The 19,852-nt window shown below is 39.7% G+C and overlaps 2 protein-coding genes across 2 annotated transcripts in view; both read right to left on the bottom strand.

The window, feature by feature from the left end:
* The window catches only part of lig1 (ligase I, DNA, ATP-dependent), a gene marked incomplete at its 5' end in the record, with an annotated part of 61,836 nt that extends 53,449 nt beyond the window's left edge, over positions 1 to 8,387 (bottom strand). Inside the window, 3 exons of the mRNA XM_083889231.1 lie at positions 4,021 to 4,201; positions 7,784 to 7,858; positions 8,371 to 8,387. Coding sequence (XP_083745357.1) covers positions 4,021 to 4,201; positions 7,784 to 7,858; positions 8,371 to 8,387 — 273 coding nt within the window. The remainder of the gene's footprint in view (positions 1 to 4,020; positions 4,202 to 7,783; positions 7,859 to 8,370) is intronic.
* A 1,456-nt stretch (positions 8,388 to 9,843) lies between these two features.
* On the bottom strand, positions 9,844 to 18,762 carry LOC310926731 (ETS translocation variant 3-like protein; the record flags this gene model as incomplete). Its single annotated transcript, XM_083888918.1, has 5 exons — positions 9,844 to 10,142; positions 13,581 to 13,665; positions 16,588 to 16,708; positions 16,979 to 17,210; positions 18,705 to 18,762. 5 exons carry the CDS (start codon positions 18,760 to 18,762, stop codon positions 9,844 to 9,846), a joined length of 795 nt encoding a protein of 264 aa, XP_083745044.1.
* Positions 18,763 to 19,852: the final 1,090 nt, after the last annotated feature.

Here is a 19,852-nt window from a genome sequence, read left to right as displayed (position 1 = left end):
AAGGATGCAATGGTAATTTATTTATCTCAAAGAAGAGTAAACAGTGGTGGCAACAACAACAGAAAAAAAAGTGTTGTCTTGGTCTGATGATGGGTAAAACTTGAACATCATGATGAAGACGACTGTTTGAATACAACATGTTATTGAACCAGAATTTTTAGAGGGTCAATTTTGAACCACTACATCAGACAGTTGTGATATTTGTGATTCAAGTACTGAACAATTGGATATGTGCATTCAAAGTTTTAGAGAAGGTTAACTTTACACTTTACAGTTCGCCTGTAAAGGTTATAGTGCATTTTAGGTGCATTCTGAACTTGAATCCAAAAGCAAAACATCCCTAACTTTTTGTGAGTAGTGTAAGTATAGGCAGTTTCTTCAGGTTCTGCAAGTTAACTGTTCTAAATGTAACACACACACACACTGCACCTTTAACAACATGAACACCTGGGTATTGAACAACATACAAACAAGCACGCGTCATCATATTTCTACTGTGGTGAGTCTCCATCATCAGGGATAATTGTGAATGGTGTAGGCTCTATCAATCAAGCCGCCCACCAGCATTCAATTATTTTTGAAGCGGCACAAGGGGGGAGTTTGCAATCTAGGTCAAGGGCAAGGTGTCAGTAGAACCTGCAGGAGGAACTCATGTGACCCTGCACCCAACACATCGAATCATGTATTCATCTGATCATTGATCTCCAGTCACAGTCAAATATTTAATACTGCATGTGTTTATTTCAGCTCATACCAACATTGGTTTTTATCAAGCTGTTCATTACAGTATGATGCTCACCTTTGACTTTAGCCGACTATAACCAGCTAACAGATTCCCGGCCGTTTCATTTCAGACGGTTTGAGAGCAGAGAGTGGATTGAGACTGCAGTTTACAGCCTATTAAGAACAGCTCTGCTAGAACTAGTTTTATTCCACACCATTCAGGTTCTATGTAGCCTGTTAAGATCTCTGTGGTTGGATTCATCAAGCACAGCAACAACACATGGGTCAGTTCTTATCCCTTGTCTTGTAATTTATAATTAAAATTAATAATATACGACCATTTAAGTGTTCCCTAAAACATATCCACTGGATCTTATAAAACTGTGTGTTTCACTTGTTTTAGAAAAGCACATTTGTCCAATTATTAGAATATCGTCAAACACAATTATTTTTGCTCAAGATAACCGTGCCGTGAACATTTTATATCATCCCAGCTGATGGGATACCAATGATAATCTCTGTATCTACAACTGCTACTAAAAACTGAAGAGTAACAGCCGTCTGTGCTCAGAACAATATAATCGGATACAGTAGACCGTTTGTATTAAATATCCTTAATGTGATGTCTCCAACAAAGGGAGCTCATTCTGTTTTGTTGCAAATGACAAAAAAAGGGGATAAACGGTAAAAGCTGAAGCCTCAGTGAAGCCTGGGAGGTATAATATCTCAGCATTTTACAAAGTGCTAGAACAGCACTGCATCTCTGAAAGAAACCGACCTCCATCAGTGGAAAAATCAGTTTGTTGTTCAATGAAGCAAATTGTTTAGTGAGGCCTGTTAGAGAGGACATTACTGGCAACTATTTCCAGAGAGGGAAGTATTAAGGCCGGCGAATTAAATGTCTGGAGATAAGATACGATACCTTTATTGTCACTGCACAAGAGTACAATGCAATTTGTAGCCATCCTAATGGTGCGTTCACTTCAAATGGAGAGCAAAAGGAAATAAATTATTTAAAGTATAAAAATACAAGTTTAAACCTAAAAACGAAGCAATGCCGTAGACTTCGACAATCTTATTTAATAACCATTAATAACAGTTATGGGGAGGGAAACAAAGTTTCTATTAAATTTTTATACTAGGACTGCAATGATGAATCCATTATCTATATACTATTTGGAAAATTTATATTTTTGGTTTGAGTATTATTTATAATAATTAAAACAAGCTTTCTGGTTTCTTTGCTCCATGTAACAAAGTAATCATTAAAACTGAATAATTCTAGGTTTGTGGACATTTGAGAACATCATAATTTCCAGGTTTGGTTAAACAAAATAAAAAAATAAAAAAAAATAAACATTTTATAGTACTCGAGAAAGTAACCGACAGATATCATTAGTTCACCAACATTATGAGACATTGCTGCGTGTATTCTAATATTTAGAATACATTTTACGCTACTTGATGAGCAGTAATTATTCGTTTACAATACAATACAATACAATACCATAGATATCTGTGTGTGAGGATTTAATGCCCTTTATGGTTGAATATTTTAGTCTCCCCTAATGTCTCTGATGGACTGATGGACAGAGGGAACAAGACTTTTTAAAATGTCAACTTGAGTGGGAAATTTAAATTGATATTTTCAGCAGTAGTGATTGTCGTTTAATGGAGAAAATTAAAACTGCAAAAATATTTTGTTGCAGCCTCCAGAATCACAATTAGGCCAGAAGTTCAGAGGCGTCACATGCAGTCAGGCTCCTATTGGACGATACCAGCTGTCAATCCACTCGTTTGTCCCGCATTTATTTTTCTCCCCCTCTAAAGGGGAACATACTTTACAAAATTGACATCATGTCGGACTGAAGTGGAGCTGAAACTAGTGATTGATCATTAATGACTCAAGAAAATGTTCTTTTAGCAAGTGACGAGTCAATATATTGTTATTTCCTAGTTGGCTACAGAAGGAAAGTGGAAGACTTTTTTTATATATATGGTCTATAAACTTAGCTAATAAACTTATTGTAGACATATTAGAATATCTGGGCTCGGATTATTTTCAAAATTGATTAATCTGTCGTCTATTTTGTCTATTGATCAAGTTCTTGTTTGGTCCGTAAAATGTCAAAAGAATTTGATCAGTGTTTCTCAAACTTGGAAATGATTAAGTTAAATGGAGCAGAGAAAACAGAATACCTGTTTTAAAAACACTCAAATCGATAAACCAATCATTGAAATAGTTGGCTGTTAATTTAAGTGACCGATTAATATTCATTTACTCGTTGCAGCCTGACTTTACTCTATTGCAGTTTGTGTTGATGTTTAATACTGTGGCAGAAAACAGACTGAAGTTGTTTTATGGGCCTTTCTCACATTTTATAAACCAATAATCATTATTAGGTCTGATCATTTTCATAGTCGACTAATCTGTGGAGTAATTTCTCAATTTATATGATGAATTGTTTGGTCTGCAAAACGTCTGATTTGTGTTTCCCAGATGTCTCAAAACTACCCAAAACCCAAAATTACAGAAGCTGAAAAGATCTTGTTTGAATTGATTAAAAAAGAAAACACTCAACTCAACAGATGAATCTATGAAAAAAATGGTTGTTGATTGGTTGAGTCATCAGTTTATCCTTGCAGCCCCAATTTATCATAAATTAAGATTAATTACTAGTGAAAATAACAAATCTGCTATGACATGAGACTGATCCTCGTCACGAGAAATCTTTTAATCCCTGATTACAAACATCTCAGGTCCAACACAATCTTTTTTCCTGAGTTAAAAATTCAAGAGCTACAGCCGACGCATTACAAACAACATTAAAAGGGCACGTGAGTGTTTATCAAACAGCAGGTGGTTGATCGACAGCCGAGGCTGTAAATCAGCTCTTTGCACTGTACCATTTGTTGAATATTGCTTTCAACGCTGTGATTCACCGTACAATTACTGCGCCTTTGTGTTGTGTTTTTCCCCCCTTGCCATTAAATTTACAATAGGCACTGATCTGCCCACAGGAGTTCTGCTGCTCTCATTAGGTTCCGCTTGTAAAAAAGTGGCTTTTACATCAATTTTTTTTTAAGCCACGCACCGTTTCACTTACTTTTACATTGTACAAATAAAAACAGAAGACGGCTGGAAATTCACCTCTTACTATACCACCATCAGGAGGAAGTCACATAAAGTAAGTCTGCTTTGTTTCTTGAGCATAACAGCGCCACATGAAAATGTGCCAATTTCCAGCTGATGTGTGGAATTGGTGAGTGTCATGTGCTTATTTTGTTTGTATTTACCTTTTCCGTCTTACTCGGGGCCTCTTTGTCTTCTTGTCCCTTGGTAGCGACTTGTTCTTTAACAACCGGCGTCTCGTCATCGTCGCTGTCCAGGATTTGACGGCTGCGCTTGCCGACCTTCTTGACCGGCGAGTCGGCCTCCTGCACGCCGTTCTGCACCTTGAGGGGGCTCTTCACGGGCCTGGGGATGAACACACACACACACACACACAGTCAGTACAGTCGGACAAAAACCAGACTGAAAGTGACAAAATGTAAGAATGGTCAAGCCAAGCCAACGACGTCAGTCAATTAAGCCGTGTTTCCATCATGGTACGGTTCAGTTTGGCAAAGTATGGTTTGGAAGGAACAGTAAAGTTCCCAGGCTGAGAACAGTATCTTTCCTTGGTAGGCTTGGGTCTGGGCTGTGTTCATAGCGTCAACAACATTGAACGCGACAACAACAACACAACGTAGGACGTCCAACAGCTCGTCTTTTTTCCTGCTCGGTTTGTCTCGACTAGCCTTCAAGCTTTGTATGAGAATAGACCGTGGGCCTTGAAGAAACACCGGTCACAAGTGAGTGATGCTTTTCTGTCGCATCCCAATAGACTGACTGTCATTGGCCGAGCTGGTCTAGCTCCTCCCGGACCAGAATGGACCATTTCACACTGGTAGACCAAAGTAAAGGGCACTGGAAAATGGAATACTTACTCCGTTATATTTGTCATAACGCCGGCAGAAGTTGTGTTCCCACCATCGGTCCCTACTGTACTAAACTACAACATACCATGACTGAACAACAGCGCCTGTCTGTCAGCTTCAAGAATTAAAAATTTAACGGAGAGTAGAAAGATGGAATGGCACTAATCATTGTACCAACTAACGCTGGCTTTGGTCTGGGCAAGCGAGAAGGCGGCATATCGCCACCTAATGTAACAGAGGCGCACTCGGCTCCTTCAGTAAATTGATTTCCCAGTAGCGCTCGTGTCCTCGGCCAAGGACAGTCGTCCACTTAAAAAATGGCGTAGTCCAGCTACAACAGTCCTGTCCAAAGTCCGGCCCGCAGGCCGTCAGATTTTATACAGCCGGCAGCTTCAGTTACATAATGTATTATTTATGGCCAGAGACGGACTGGGGCAGAAAATCAGAAGCCAGAGTCCAGGGTTCACGTCCAGGCCGTGACAAAGAGATACAAGCATTCGCCACCTTATGTTAGGCTGTTATCTGACTCTAGATGTGAAAAAAGGCTGAATATTTTTTTTCCATTTGTTCACTCGTGTGTGTGTGTGTGTGTGGCTTAGATTTGGGTACATAGCCATTTAAGAATGATAATGTGAGAATGAAAATAAATTTGCTATAAAACAGCGCATTTGTGAATCCTGTGAATCCTCACAATATCAAATCTGGACACCCCTGAGCTACAATGATCGACTCGAATTACACAAAAACACTGTCTGCTGTTGCAAGACATCACAAAATACATGTAAATAAATGAGGCAGATTTTTATGGCGGTTTTTTTTTATGCTACATCTAGAAATTAAAACCACAGGCAAAAAATAAATAAATAAATAAAATGAAATGGAAAAATGAAAAGATCATTATATAATGATGAATATATGAAAGCGAGTTGTGAGCCATTAAAAATAAAGCAGTGTGGAGGTAATGAGCGCGTTGTCATCACAGCGGCTCGCACGTTTCCTTTCATTATGGCGTCTGGTAAGAAAAACTAGGTACAAGAACATTCTCAGACCGATTTAGAAAGAAATGTATGCTGTCGAGCTGTCGAGCTGTCAGCAGGGTTTGAATGCAGCCATGTGCTTGAACATTCATGGTGTTCATTCATTTATAGACAATTTCACGTTTTGTTTTTTATCAATCTGAAAGTAATTGGAAGCACTTTCTTAGAAAAGAATAAGCAGCAACATAATGTACTGTGAACACTTGGCTCCGTCATGTGTTCCAGACTTTGTCAGACAAACTATTAAGGGAATTTTTTTATTGACTCAGCCATCTGCATTTCCTCTGCTTGCCTGATGGAAAGAGTTAAATATGCTTTTATTAGAGGACTTTCAGAAGATCACGCTAAATAGCAATGCAAATTCTAATACTTTGAAATCAATCAGCTGAAGGACTTGCGGAAAAACATCAGACAATTGGAGAAAATATCCAATTGTGATTTCTCCGACAGACTCCAACTTGATTTTGGATAAAACAATATTTTCAAGATGTTGAGCTAGAGTATTTATATCATGACCACAAATCAACCGATGAAAACATAAATTCTGATACAATGTTTTAAAAATAAAAATTAAAGACATCAATTGCTTCCAACATGCATGAATATTACATTTGTTCAATAATAGAACATATAGAACATAAAAGTGTTTGAGATATATGAAAGTACTCCAATAATAAACTCTGAGAGGACACTGCTTTAAACAATCTCCCACATCAAAAAGGAGGTTATACAATTCTCTTACGGCACAATTAGAAAACACAGGGGGGAAAAAAAGAGAAGAAACAGCATTTGTAATTTGTGCCGTTTCCAGTCAGTGATCAGTGATTCTGATTTGAAAACAATTCATTCTGCAGCCTTGCTGATCAATTTGACCTCTCTCTCTCTCTGCTGTGTTCACAGATTAGCCCGTCTCAGGGCCGTTGTTTTCAAGATTTCTCCATAGATGCATAAAGCAGAGCCGTGCATGTTGTTTAACTTGGAAGGATTTACTGTCAAAATCAACAGGGGGAAGTCACAGAGAAAAAGCTGATCGCAGCACCGCGCCTCCTTAAGCTCAAAAGTCTCACATAATACCACAATAATTGAGATGACCTCAATATTTAAATGCAGTAAGCTTAGAGACAGAAAACACACATGCACCACACTGCCGTTAGACTGAAGGAATCCTGTGTTTGACGTGGCTTTTATACTCCATCTTATGTTGTTTTATTTGATTGTTTAGGTTAGATTCAACGTTTTTGTCATTGTGCGGAGTGAGTACAGTCGCAGAGACAACAAAATGTAGGTGGATTCGAACCAGAAGTGCAAGACCGTACTGTGCTTCATTAAAATAATAAAGTATAAATATAATAATAATAATATAAGTGTAAAAACAGTGGTCTATAGATGTATGTACAGTGGGGCAAAGGGTGGAGTATGAGCGGTATATAAAGATACCAACTGAAATTGTTATGTCTGGCTTAACTAGACAGATATATAGTATAAATGGAAATATATACATTTGTGTGTTGTGTATATATACACACGTATACATACATGTGTGCAGTGCAGCATAATACATGTAAGCAGTGTGTGTGTGAATAAAAGTAAACAGTAGCATATGTGAAAACAGCAGAATATTATGTAGAGTAAACCACTACTTCTGTTGTCTTGAACAATGACAAGGCGTTACCATTTCTCAAAAACGTACAGATGGCTGGGGAACGCAGTCTCACATGACTCATTACTGGATGAATTGTAAAGAAATACACTGACAAACAAACAGACACACATGGCAGGAGGACTCCCTACTACTACGATCCCCTGCATGTGTTCTAGTTCCATTAGTATTAGCAAAAAAAAAAAAAAAAAAAAAGTAAATCCATGTGATTATTCCATTGTGTGTCATTAAATAGAATCAATAACTAAATTATTGATTGTATTGACTGTCTTGTGAATAACAAATGGAATGACTGTAAATGTATAATATTTCCTGCTGAAGTTATGGAAAACCCATCGTGTGTGTGTGAGAGAGAGAATAAAAAGTCAAATAATAATCTCACTTTTTCGCTGGTTCATCTGTGCTTTTCTTCTGTACAACGCTGGCCTTGTCTTTGCTTTTGGGCTGAAAAAAGGATCTGATGACAGAGAGAGAGAGCAGAAGAGCAGATACAGACAGATCACAGTTATTAGTGCTGTCATCATCAGAGGTGTAAAAATGAAGTTTAACAATAAATAAACAGGAATAAACCAATTCAAAACATGACACACTGCCATTAAATGGTGGCTTTAGCAACACACGTCCACCACCGAGGGCTAAGACGATATAGAAACAGAATAAGGGTTAGTTAGCTAGTTAGTTAGATAGTTAGAACTCAGGTGGAACAGACAAAAATACTAAGGTTTTGCACATTAAAATTAATGTTGACAAACGCTGTGGACAAAGCTGCTCTACTTTACAGACCGTGTAGTTACACACTCAGCTACACTTGACACGCTAAACCCATTTTAACGAACATTTAGCTAACTTTTGATGCAGCTAGCTCGGGTCAGTTGATGCTAACATGGGCTGATGTCACCAAGCTAACGCTACTTCCTCCCACTGGAGCTAAACCGAAGCCTTTGCTCACGGCGCTTCACTTGTACTTACGCGATGCTGCGCTGCATTTTGTCTTCGTCTCGAAATGTCCCTTTTAACCGATAACGAGTTAGAAAAAGATAGACGTTAAGTTATGCTATAGGACGGATTTAAAGCTCCGCATAACACACATACACATACACACACACGGAGATGTACGGTCTCGCGCCCCGCGAATAAACAGTTGGAATATTCGGCGCCAAAATGACATATCAGCCAAAGATCGTATGACGAGAAGACGCTCACTCTGGATTAAAAAAAAATGCAGCGCTCCTTACAGCCACATTTATGGGGAAAATTACTATTTATTCATCTGTAGATTATTTTCTCGATTAATCGAGTGCTTGCTCGGTCCGTAAAATGTCAGAAAATGTGGAAATATGTCGATGTGTTTCCCAGATAACTGGTTTTACTTATTAAAAAAGCAACTATTAGCTGAGTTTCTCTCAGTTAATAAGTGTTTAGTTTCCATATAATTTTTCCATTATTACTACAAGTAGTATTTCTATTTACTGAAACACAAATATTTGATAAATGTGCAAAGGAATGACAAAAAATATATTTATTCATTATTTGGTAATCACTTATATTTTATTTGACAAAATAAGTTGGATGTAGATAAATGCAGATACTTTTAACTTCATTTCATAGCTTTAATGTAACTCAAGGTTATGGTTATTAGCCAAAATCTGGTCAGAGTGATCCCTCTTTGAAATTTTGTACATCTCAACACTGAGTCTTTCCCGGGGAAAAAAAAAAAAAGAAAAAAACGTGTCTGAAATTGTGTTGAAAAGTCAATGTCGCTACTGCCCCCTGCAGTGTCGGGGTGGTACTGCTGCTGGTCCTGATGCTGCAGAAAAGAGATGACTGGTGTGTGTGTATATGTACCTGGTATTACTTATGTTGTGGGGACCAAAACCTGAACATTACAGGGACAAGGAAGACATGTTTTAATGTTAGGCTGTCGTCAGGCTAATGTTAGTTTAGGATTTTAGGATTAGGCCAGTCATAATTATGGTTAACGTTAGATTAAGTCTCCAGGAAATTAATGCAAGTTAATGCAATGTCCTCTGAAGTAATGGAAACCAGTGTGTGTGTGTGTGTGTGCGTGCACATGTGGCAAATGCGAGACAAACAGCTGAATAATGTAAGTTGAGTGCACTGCTTTATTGACTCGAACACAAGTGCCATGTTGTTAATTGTTTACCAGTGTAATTCCTCTGTCGATGTGGCATGAAAAGAAGAACAGCAGGGTTTCCTAATATAGCCATTAACAACACACACACACACACACACGCACACACACGACAATGTCCAGCTCAATAAATACAAAGTTTGTGTGTACATGAAATCACAGGCAGTGAATAATAAAGCACTCCACACTATAAGCTCCAAAGGACACAAGATGAAGAGGGAGAGTGTATTTAGGGAAAGAGAACACAGTCCATCTGTCGTAGAGTTTGTTCCTCTCCTTCAGTGCGCGGGTCACTCCCCCGTTCTTCTCGCCTCTCCTTGAAGTTCCTCGGTCCTCTTCACGGCGGCGCCGAGCACACTTTGACCGACGTGGTTCAGATCCCAACCGGCGAGGCTCTTCTGCGGCCACCAGCTGTGAGCGTGTCGGGCCGAGGTGAGGTGAGACGCGAGGCCCGGGGTCTCCCTGACGTTGACCCCGGCGTGTCCGGGAGCAGAGATCGACGGGAAGGCGCCGTGCAGGGCCCGAGAGGTGGGGGTGGTCTTGGGGAGGCAGCAGGGGGACAGGAAGGGGTGAGGCACAGCAGGAGCCGCTGTCAGGGGAGAGAGATTAGACACGTTAATGGTGCCATATGTAAGAATGTGGCCAAAAACGGTTACTACATTCAAATTCAAAATACCGAGGTCTTTTAGGTTTCGTTTTCTGACGTAACTGGCAACCCGTGGTTGCTCGGCAGCTGAGACTCTACTGACTGCAATTATTGGTAGACGGCGATAGGTGGCACCACATGTTCAAAACATAAACATGATTTGCAGTCTGCAAAATATTTTTTTATTTTGTCTGTACTGTTGTTGTTGGTGAGTTCAGTTTGTTATATGAACATTATTCCTGAGTCTCTGTGACATATTAGGAGGATTTTATGCCCAGTTGCTTTAGATTTATTACATAATGCACCTTTAAAACCACAGTACGCTACTTTTAACCCTTCTGTTAGCATCCTGGAGGATTTAGCATGCGTACGTCTCGTGACCGTAACTCCTTGACCTTTTGTGATATCTAGAAAATAATACACAACTCCTTATATGGACATGTTGGAGGTGTGTGATTATGTGTTTTAGTAGCGATAATTGTGTAAAGGTCACAAAATAGATTGTTTTTCTTTTGTCGTCGTTCATAAAAATGAGCCAAGCCAACTTTGAACTTTTAAGTATTTCCAAATTTCACAAATTCAATTTGATTTTGACATATATTTTTTAGTACTTTTTGCTCAGGTGTGTTGATATAATTGATGAAAATAAAAAAAAAAAAAATACATTTATTCAGATTGCCTAGGTTGTGCGGAAAAAAAGGACATAAGACACTATATATTGCACATTCTTATAGCCTATAGGTTTTAGCTAGCGTTGTGCAATAGGTTAACGCATGACATGTTTCCATGACGACTGACTGGAAAAAGACGTGTATGACGTCATGTTTACGTGCCGCGACACCGGAGTCCAGGCACCGTTTACCAGTTAGCTCCGTTAGCTGCATTAGCTCCTTTTAGCACCGTTAGCGCACCTACAGTCCAACTGGAGCGGTCTGTTTATAAAAACTAAAAAAATAACCAGCGTACCTGTGTATACTGTGTATGTGTGCCTCTGTTTTTAAAGTTTAGCGTTACTTTAGAGCAGGGGTCACCAACGTGGTGCCCGCGGGCACCTGGTAGCCCGCAAGCAGCCAATACGGTGCCCGCGGGCTCACTTCACTTCACCTCACTTGCATGTATCCGTATGATCGCTCAGTAAAATATCTTTGATATTGTTAATAAAAACTGGTAATCGTTAGGAGTAAGCATTGGAAATAATGTGTATGCAGTTGAATGCATAATATTAATCATTTAAATGGTAAACAAACAAAAAAATATTATATGGTAGCCCTCCATATTATTTTTTACCCTTAAGGTAGCTCTCTGTCTCAAAAAGGTTGGTGACCCCTGCTTTAGAGACTCATTTTAACAATCCGGAGTCAAGTAAACATGACGTCACGCGCGTCTTTTTCCGGTCAGTCGCCATGGAAACGTGTCATGCGTTAACGTTGACGCCGTTTAAAGCCGTTGACGCGTTAACGTTCGACAGCGCTAGTTTTAACATAGCAATGGGGAAAAAAACAGCCTTTCTAAGGATTAAATAATAATATTAACCTAATTTCATTTTGTATGGTGTATGACTGAAAACAACAAACACGTGCCCACTCTGCCGCTGTATACACACAAATGCTCCCTCAGATCAGGGCACACTAAAGTAACATCACATCTTCTGTTCACAGAGACAGAATAATACAAATAATCATATTAATAATAACATCACCAGCAACAACAAAGAAAACAATCAACAAAAGTGACGCACTGCTGCTTTAATATCACATCACTATTTTCCCATCAGGAGTCGGAAAACATCCGAACCGTGGCAGAGCGAGTATAACTCACATTAATTTGGCATTTCGACATAAGAACAGCAATAAAACGTGAATAAATTAAGGTAAAGTGCATTAATAAACCTCACCTCAGAAACAATAATGTGTCTGATCTAATCTCCATGGCAACTGAACACATTTTGCTCAGGATCCTGCTCTGCACTGTGTATGAAATAAATAAATAAAGAAAGAAGTATAAGAGAGAGAGAGTAATTGTTGGCTTGAATGAAATGTATTGGGACACATTCTGAAATAAACAAGCAAAAGAAAAAAAACTTTTATTTTGAAATGATTCTCCTCATGTGGATGATAAGGCTATCGTAGAACATGACTGAATTATTGAACAATAATTCCCACTGTTGTTAAAGAGACGCTGTTTCTTTGTGAATGGAATTAAAATAAACTGTTTAAATCAGAAAAATCTGCACGTGTACAAGCGTTAAAATGCAACAGATTGTTGGATTATGGATTAAATAACAGTAACTTTAATGGTTTGGGAAGACATACTATTATTATTATTATTATTATTATAATTGAATTAAATGAATTGAAAAGCAAAAAAAACACTTCAATAAAGTGTTCTTTTGTGACATACAGTAAATGTCAGCTTCATTTTTCCAGATACTTTTATTATAATAAATGTAAATACTGTCAAACCTAGTGTGTAAATATGCCAAAATTAAACACTACAGCGGCTTGAAAAGCTTATTTTATGTTAATATATACCTGTACTGATAATGTTAGGAGTATTTCACGGTTATTTTCCCATGATGTATAAATATATGACTCACATTTTGCCCGTAAATTAAGATTTAACCTCTATTTTTCATGTGTAATATCATTATTTTAACAGTGTTTACTCATGTGCAGGTGACACTGCCCCCTGCTGGGCCTGGACAGTACTGCAGGCAGGTAATAAAAGACTGCTGAAGGAAAATGTGAGAAACCCTCCACCTTCTACTTGATTTATACCCACGTCTTTCATTTAACACTTTTAAGAACACATTTATTTTTAATTGTAATGTTTTGGGAGATTTTAAATCGTGTTTTTTGTCTGTGTAAATATACTTTGCTGGTGGATGATGGTGGATGATAAGCTGTGATTTAAAGGATTGAGCACTTTCAGAATTATAATTGGGCCGCGGTGGAAATCGAAAGGATTATGGCCACTTTTAAAGATTCAAAACTCTGAGCTTTGGTTGAATTTGGTCATAAAAGAGAATAATGAAATTGTCGTTACAAAACAGATAAAAGAGCGCTCGCAGAGCAGAGTCCTCTGCCAAGACTTTAACACTTTAGCACCTGTGTTTTACAGACCAGAACCTGAATATTCTATATTTTGATCCCCTGGATTTGTAAAGAACTTGACTTTCTTATAGCCATGACCATAAAATATAAGCATCTGAACTTGCTAAATGGTATTTACTGTAATTGCCACCAAATGCTCAGATACTTACCTGGATTTAATGGGAACTATCTTGGGTGTTCAAATTCAAATTTACTGCTAAACCCATGCCAATAAAGAAGCAGTTACTGCCTTTGTTATCTATCCCTGTGTCCACTGCGGTGTCCTTACCTCTGTCCATCACTGAGACTCCACACAGAGGAAGACCAGTGTCGGCGGGGAGGAGAGGGAATGGAAGTGGAGCGCTCTGTAGCAGCTGTGACACATGGAGGGTGGACATGAAATGGGATCAATGAATGATGGCGTGGATCTTTTAAAAAAAACGTGGTTCTCAAACTGTCACACGTGGACCACCAGTGGTACGCGAGCTTACTCTGGAGGAGGAAAAACATACAGAAATACTGTTCTTCTGTATTTACACCACTGTGTTTTAAAGCTGGTATTGTAATTTCAAGGAGGTCAATATTCTCTCAGGTTGGTACTCGGTATGAACAAGTTTGAGAACCACTGTTTTAAAACAGCACAGCAAATGTGAAGAACCCCGGGTTAAATTTGGAGGATAAAGGACGATAAAGCGGAGCAGGAACGATAAACTACTTGAACAATATGGACGATTAAGGTTATAGCTTGTGTATTTTGACGGTAAATCAAGTGGAAACTAGGGATGGGAATCGGTATAGGTCGGTATCGGTATCAGTCACAATGACTGGATCGGATATCGGACCGATAAAAATGTAAAACACAGTTGGTGAATTATGTCTTTGAAATGACTCGGTACAACTGTGTTGTTAACAGCTTCATACGTTCATAAATGGTCTAAAATGACCGTATCCGACTAATATCGGTATCGACAGATACTCGAGTTTGTGATATCGGTCTAATCCCAATCCCTAGTGGAAACATTTGTGTCGCTAATGACAATTTCCCACAACACAGTTCCAGCACGACTCGACTGTACTCGCGTAGCGACAGTACCTGGTACTTTTCTACTACACTCTTAGAAATAAAAGTGCTATGTAGAACCATATAAGGTTCTTCTGCTTGTCCTCATAGGAGAACCCTTTTGGAGGGTTCCACCATGAACTCTTTTAAAACCCTTTATTCAGGAAAGGGGTTTTAAAGGGTTCTCTGGATCAAAATGGTTCTTACTGGAACCATTAGTGTTACCAAGAACCCTTGAAAAACCCTTTCTTCGGGAAATGGTTTTTCCAGAAGCAAATGGTTTCAGGTAGAACCTCAGCCCTTGTAGAAGGACCCTTTCGGAACCCTTATTTCTAAGAGTGTACTTTCTCCACGTGGGTCAACCACCGTCAAACATGCCGTGACATGATTGCTGGCTTTCAGCAGCGATGTGCTAAATACGCCAGACTACTCTGTTAAATGATGGGATTTGAGATATTTCCTTTGCTAAATGTTGGAGAAAAGCAATTTTTTAGGATATTTTCAAGTCTTTTTTACAGATCTACAGTTCAGCATTGTTCGGTTTGATTCCTGTGTCGGACATCACGCTCATGACGACACTCTCTGGCCAATCAGGGGCCGGCAGTCTCTGGATTTCACATTTTAGTAACCGCTTGGCTCGCTTGGAACCTTGCCAGAGCAGGTACACTCTTAGAAATAAGGGTTCCAAAAGGGTTCTTCTACAAGGGCTGAGGTTCAACCTGGAATCATTTGCTTCTGAAAAACCCTTTTCCCGAAGAAAGGGTTTTTCAAGGGTTCTTGGTAACACTAATGGTTCCAGTAAGAACCATTTTGATCCAGAGAACCCTTTAAAACCCCTTTCCTGAATAAAGGATTTTAAAACGGTTCTTGGTGGAACCCTCCAAAGGGCTTCCAGGTGGAACCTTTATAAAAAGGTTCTACCTGGAGCCAAAAAGGGTTCTCCTATGTGGACAAGCCGAGGACACCTTATACGGTTCTACTTAGCACTTTTATTTCTATGAGTGTACTATAGTGATGGATACTGCATAAACCGCTCAATCTTCTGCACCAAAGTCGACTGAGAAAATGAGTGATTTTAGCTCATATAACACAGAATCTGCACCTGAGACACCTGATGTTCTGGAACAAACCGGTTCTCAAATCAAACCTCACACGCGTCAAAAAGCCCAACCCTACCACTTTAAGACATTAATCGCCTTATTAGCAGGAAGGTGTTCCTGATATTTTGCACACTGTTGGCCTCATTTAAATGTTGCGACCTTAATTATACCCGATATTAAGAGTTTTATTCCACTCTGGGATTTCCTTTTTTTTTTGCGATAGCTCACAGTACATTTTTAAAGGGACTGCAATTACACAGCACTACATTTTTTTCCCTCCTCCACCACAGTCTGAGCTTTAATTAAGCAAACTGTGGTGCTTTGTACAAAGACAGTTGAAAACCTAAGCCTATAGTTTTCCTGAGAATATGATAAAACTTTAAGACAACGGCTCCCTTCACTGTTAGAAGATCACTCAGTTGGTCAGTTTTTACAGAGAGAACTGTTTCAGTAATGCATTCCTTTCAATTTATTCAAATTCACATTAGGAGATAAAGTTGAAGGAACTGCTTCTATTAAAAGTTGGGTCCCAGTTTTTAAAAGGTGTACGTAGTATTGTGGAATATAACTCTGCTCATACTCACATGTTCCTAAAGCCGTGTTTCACACACTCATGTCATTAAAGGCTCAGTGTGTAACATTTAGAAAATATAAATAATTTTACATATAATGTATATAACCGCTCTACAATAGTTTCTATAGCAGCTATATAGTAGTGCTGATTTTCCCGTGCTAGCTTTTCCCGCCAAATTCACAGCAAGCCAATCAGAAAGAGTGTTGCTGGTGACATAGAGTCCGAAAATTTGACCCGACGGCAGATCGCCTGATTGTGTTTGTTTCACAAAAACCTGTTTCATTTTCATTTGAATCAAAAATAATAGCTCAAACTAGTTTTCACCGTCGTTAGCTCATACTTCGCATCCAATTACACACACTTTATATATGGTATATTCACAACACATCACTAACATTCCTCTGTGACCCAATCAGCATCAAGTGGACACGTCTTTTCATGGTTACCATGGGCGACCTTGGCTGCAGTTGGACATGTTTGTAGATAACCTCCGTGTCACTGATTCCTTACACACTGTACCTTTAAAGCTGTGATATGGGGGTGAAAATATGGAGGCAATGACCTGGTGTCCCGGCGGCAGCAGATATCCTGGATAATTGACCAGGATGAGTTTGCTGAAGTTGAACTTGTAGGTGAATCGTTTCCCTTTGGTCTTGTGCAGGATGCGTTTGTTGTAGTAGTATCTGGAAATTGATATACGTTTTCTACATCATAAACAACACATTTCAGGGCACACTCTTTGAACTGTGTGTGATATGCACTCATGTTGTCGGGCGCTTCACATGAAAGAGCTTCGTGAATGGCTTGTGTTTGCGTCTGTGGGCAGATATTTTTTTTTTTTGTTGGCGAGTGAGTATTTGGTATTTACAGCATCAGCCTGAGGGAGAAGCTATGGAGAGAGCGGAGGATTTCACACATTTAGAGTCGAAGGAGCACAACAAATGGAACCTTACCTGAGCGCCCGGCTCAGCTTGTCGTAGTTCATGTGCGGTTTGCCCTTCCTCTCGCCCCACAGCCTCGCCAACCTCTCGGGGTCGCGGATGACAAACTCGCCCCACTCCCCTCCCCAGGCGATGGCTCCGCCGTCGCCCCGCCCCAGCAGCTCCAACAGGAAGTGCCACAGCTGCACCTGTCTGGAACCTGGAGACCAGGCCGGCTTATAGGCCCAGTCTGGAAACAGCACTGCTGAAGAGAAAGATCTGCTTTAATTTAAACCATCATGAAAACTGGAAAAGGAAACTCTTCTATCATTGTTATGTGGAACTGGTTTTCCACTTTTAGACTAAACACCAAAGATAATCTTCTGTTCTTGCTATCCAAATATCCACAGTACACTGTGTACGAAATTAGTGACCCCTAATGGTGAAACTGCAGATTGCAACATGCAAATGGACTCTTCTGCTCACCCCCTCCAGTTCCAAAAGAGGGTCAGGAAATGACAGTGGCCATCACATACCAAAAAGGGCCTCAAACACAAATGACTTGGGGGCACTGAATGGTCAGTAGGGGGCCGGACAATGGATTAACATTTCCATACAGTGGGTGATATTGGGTGAAAGTTATATTGCAATATTTCATCATGAATAATCTAAAAATGTTTCAAAGAGTTTCAAAATAAAAGTGTTAGTTTTGATATGAAACAATATATATTGTGCAAAATTAACCTGCAAATTATGTAAATAAAGTAATGGTGGGCAAGTTAACGTATGATGCGTTTCCATGACGACTGACCGGAAGACGACGCGCGTGACGTCATGTTTACCTGACTCCCGATTGAGTTTCTAAAATAATGCAGTTTTTCGTGCCACGGCACCGGTATCCAGGCACCGTTTACCAGTTAGCTCCGTTAGCTGCATTAGCTCCTTTAGCGCCGTTAGCGTGCCTTCAGTCTAAAGTCTTCAAAGTTTAGCGTTACTTTGGCGACTCATTCTAACAATCGGGAATCAAGTAAACATAACGTCGTCATGGAAACGCGGCATACGTTAATGTTGACGCTACCAGCACTAGTAAATAAAAAAAAAAATCATACAGCAATAACTTGAAATTAAGTGATGGACCATATGAAATTGATTGGGGGGCTGCAAATGGCCCACGGGCCAGTTTGAGACCTCTGCTCTGGAGTTGCTTAATATAAAAAAAAATTAAATTCAAACAAAATATGTTCAATTTCCACTAATAAACTCTCCTAAATGTTACGTTGTTGTGTTTACAGCAGCAAAATTGGACAACCCAGCCATGTTGCATTTACTAAATAACAAAAAATACATCCACCGGCTGGGGTCAGGGGGTGTTGTAACAGGGAAGGTAAAGCAAGCACTTGCCTGGGGGGGCCCCGGGCTGAGCGTGGATCCACAAAAATTGCTGATACTTGAAACTCACTAAATTTCTATGATACGGATGCATACAGTACTGGAGACTGTAACAACAACATGGTTGTAAAGCCTCTTATTTTTCCAATTTGATTCAGTGTAGTGCCCCCTTCCCTTTGCCTGAGGCCCTCAAAGTCCCTTGAAACACCCCTGGCTGCAGACAGACACCAAAACACTGTTTTTGGCCTGTAAAACTACTTTTGCTTCGAGTAAAACTAATATAACATGTACATTAAATATCACATATTCATATTTTATGATGATGTTATACTATAGGCCACAAATACCTCACACACACACACAGTCTTACCTCTGCTCCAGTAAGGCGATGAAAGGTGTCCGAGTGACGAGCTGCAGCTGCACTGCATCTGAAAACACACGTGTTGTTTCAGTCATCGCTGCAGTAAAGTTCATGTTCAAAACAGAGAGAGAAGGAATACCAATTAGCTGTCACGCGGCGTTAAATTAACATTCCCGACAAAGCTCATAAGCGTATGCACTGTAACCGATGAGCAGCTCCCGCTCTCGACGAGATTAACGCATCTTTTCATCTAAACCCAGGACAAAGAACTGCACACGGCGTCAATATCCGCGCGATGATGAGCAAATATAAGGCTTACAGTCCTGTTCACTAATGAAACAGCTGAATGGATTAAAGAGGAAATCCCAATAATCTTCAATAATAAAGTGAACGTGTGAGTGATTTTTTTTTCTTCTTCTTTTCTCCGTCTTTGAAGAAACTGTTTATTTTCTTTCTGTAATTTAAGGCCACGCTCGTACACATCAATGCAGCCACAGACGCAGTGACCTTCCCAGGGAAGTGAAAACTCATCTGTGGTAAAAGTGCTTCACGTAACCCTTCAGTGACTGAATGATGTCCTCCTCCGCAACAAAAAATAAGAAAGTCACACAGAATTTTCTTTCCTCCTCGAATACACACTCACTTTACAGAGTCACAGTAACTTTAATGAACTAAAAATGTTTGTTTCTCTGTTAGTTGGTTGGTTGGTTGGTTGAATGAATGGATGGTAAATTGGTTAGTTTTGATTGGTTTGTCAGTGGGTGGGTGGGATAGAGGGATTGTTGTGTGGTTGGTTTGTGGGTTTGCAAGTTGGTTGATTTCAGCGGTAGTTAGGGAGGTAAGTAGTTGTTTGGTTAGTGTGTGGGTTGGTCAGTTGCCTAGATGTTTGGTTAGTCAGTTGCGTGGTTGATCGGTGCTGGTTGGTTGGTTATTTGTTTGGTTGGTTGGTTGGTTAGTTGGTTAGTTGGATGGTTGGTTGGTTGGTTGGTCAGTTGTGTGGTTGGTTAGTTGGTTGATTAGTTGTTTGGTTGGTGGGTGATTTGGTCAGTTGGTTAGTCGAATGGTTAGTTGGTTGGATGGTCAGTTGTGTGGTTAGTTGGTTGATTAGTTGTTTGGTTGGTGGGTGGTTTGGTCAGTTGGTTAGTCGAATGGTTGGT

The sequence above is a fragment of the Microchirus variegatus genome (assembly GCF_963457635.1).
Source record: "Microchirus variegatus genome assembly, chromosome: 5".
In the NCBI taxonomy this organism is placed as follows: Eukaryota; Metazoa; Chordata; class Actinopteri; order Pleuronectiformes; family Soleidae; genus Microchirus; species Microchirus variegatus.
This window is presented reverse-complemented; position numbering and strand designations above follow the sequence as displayed.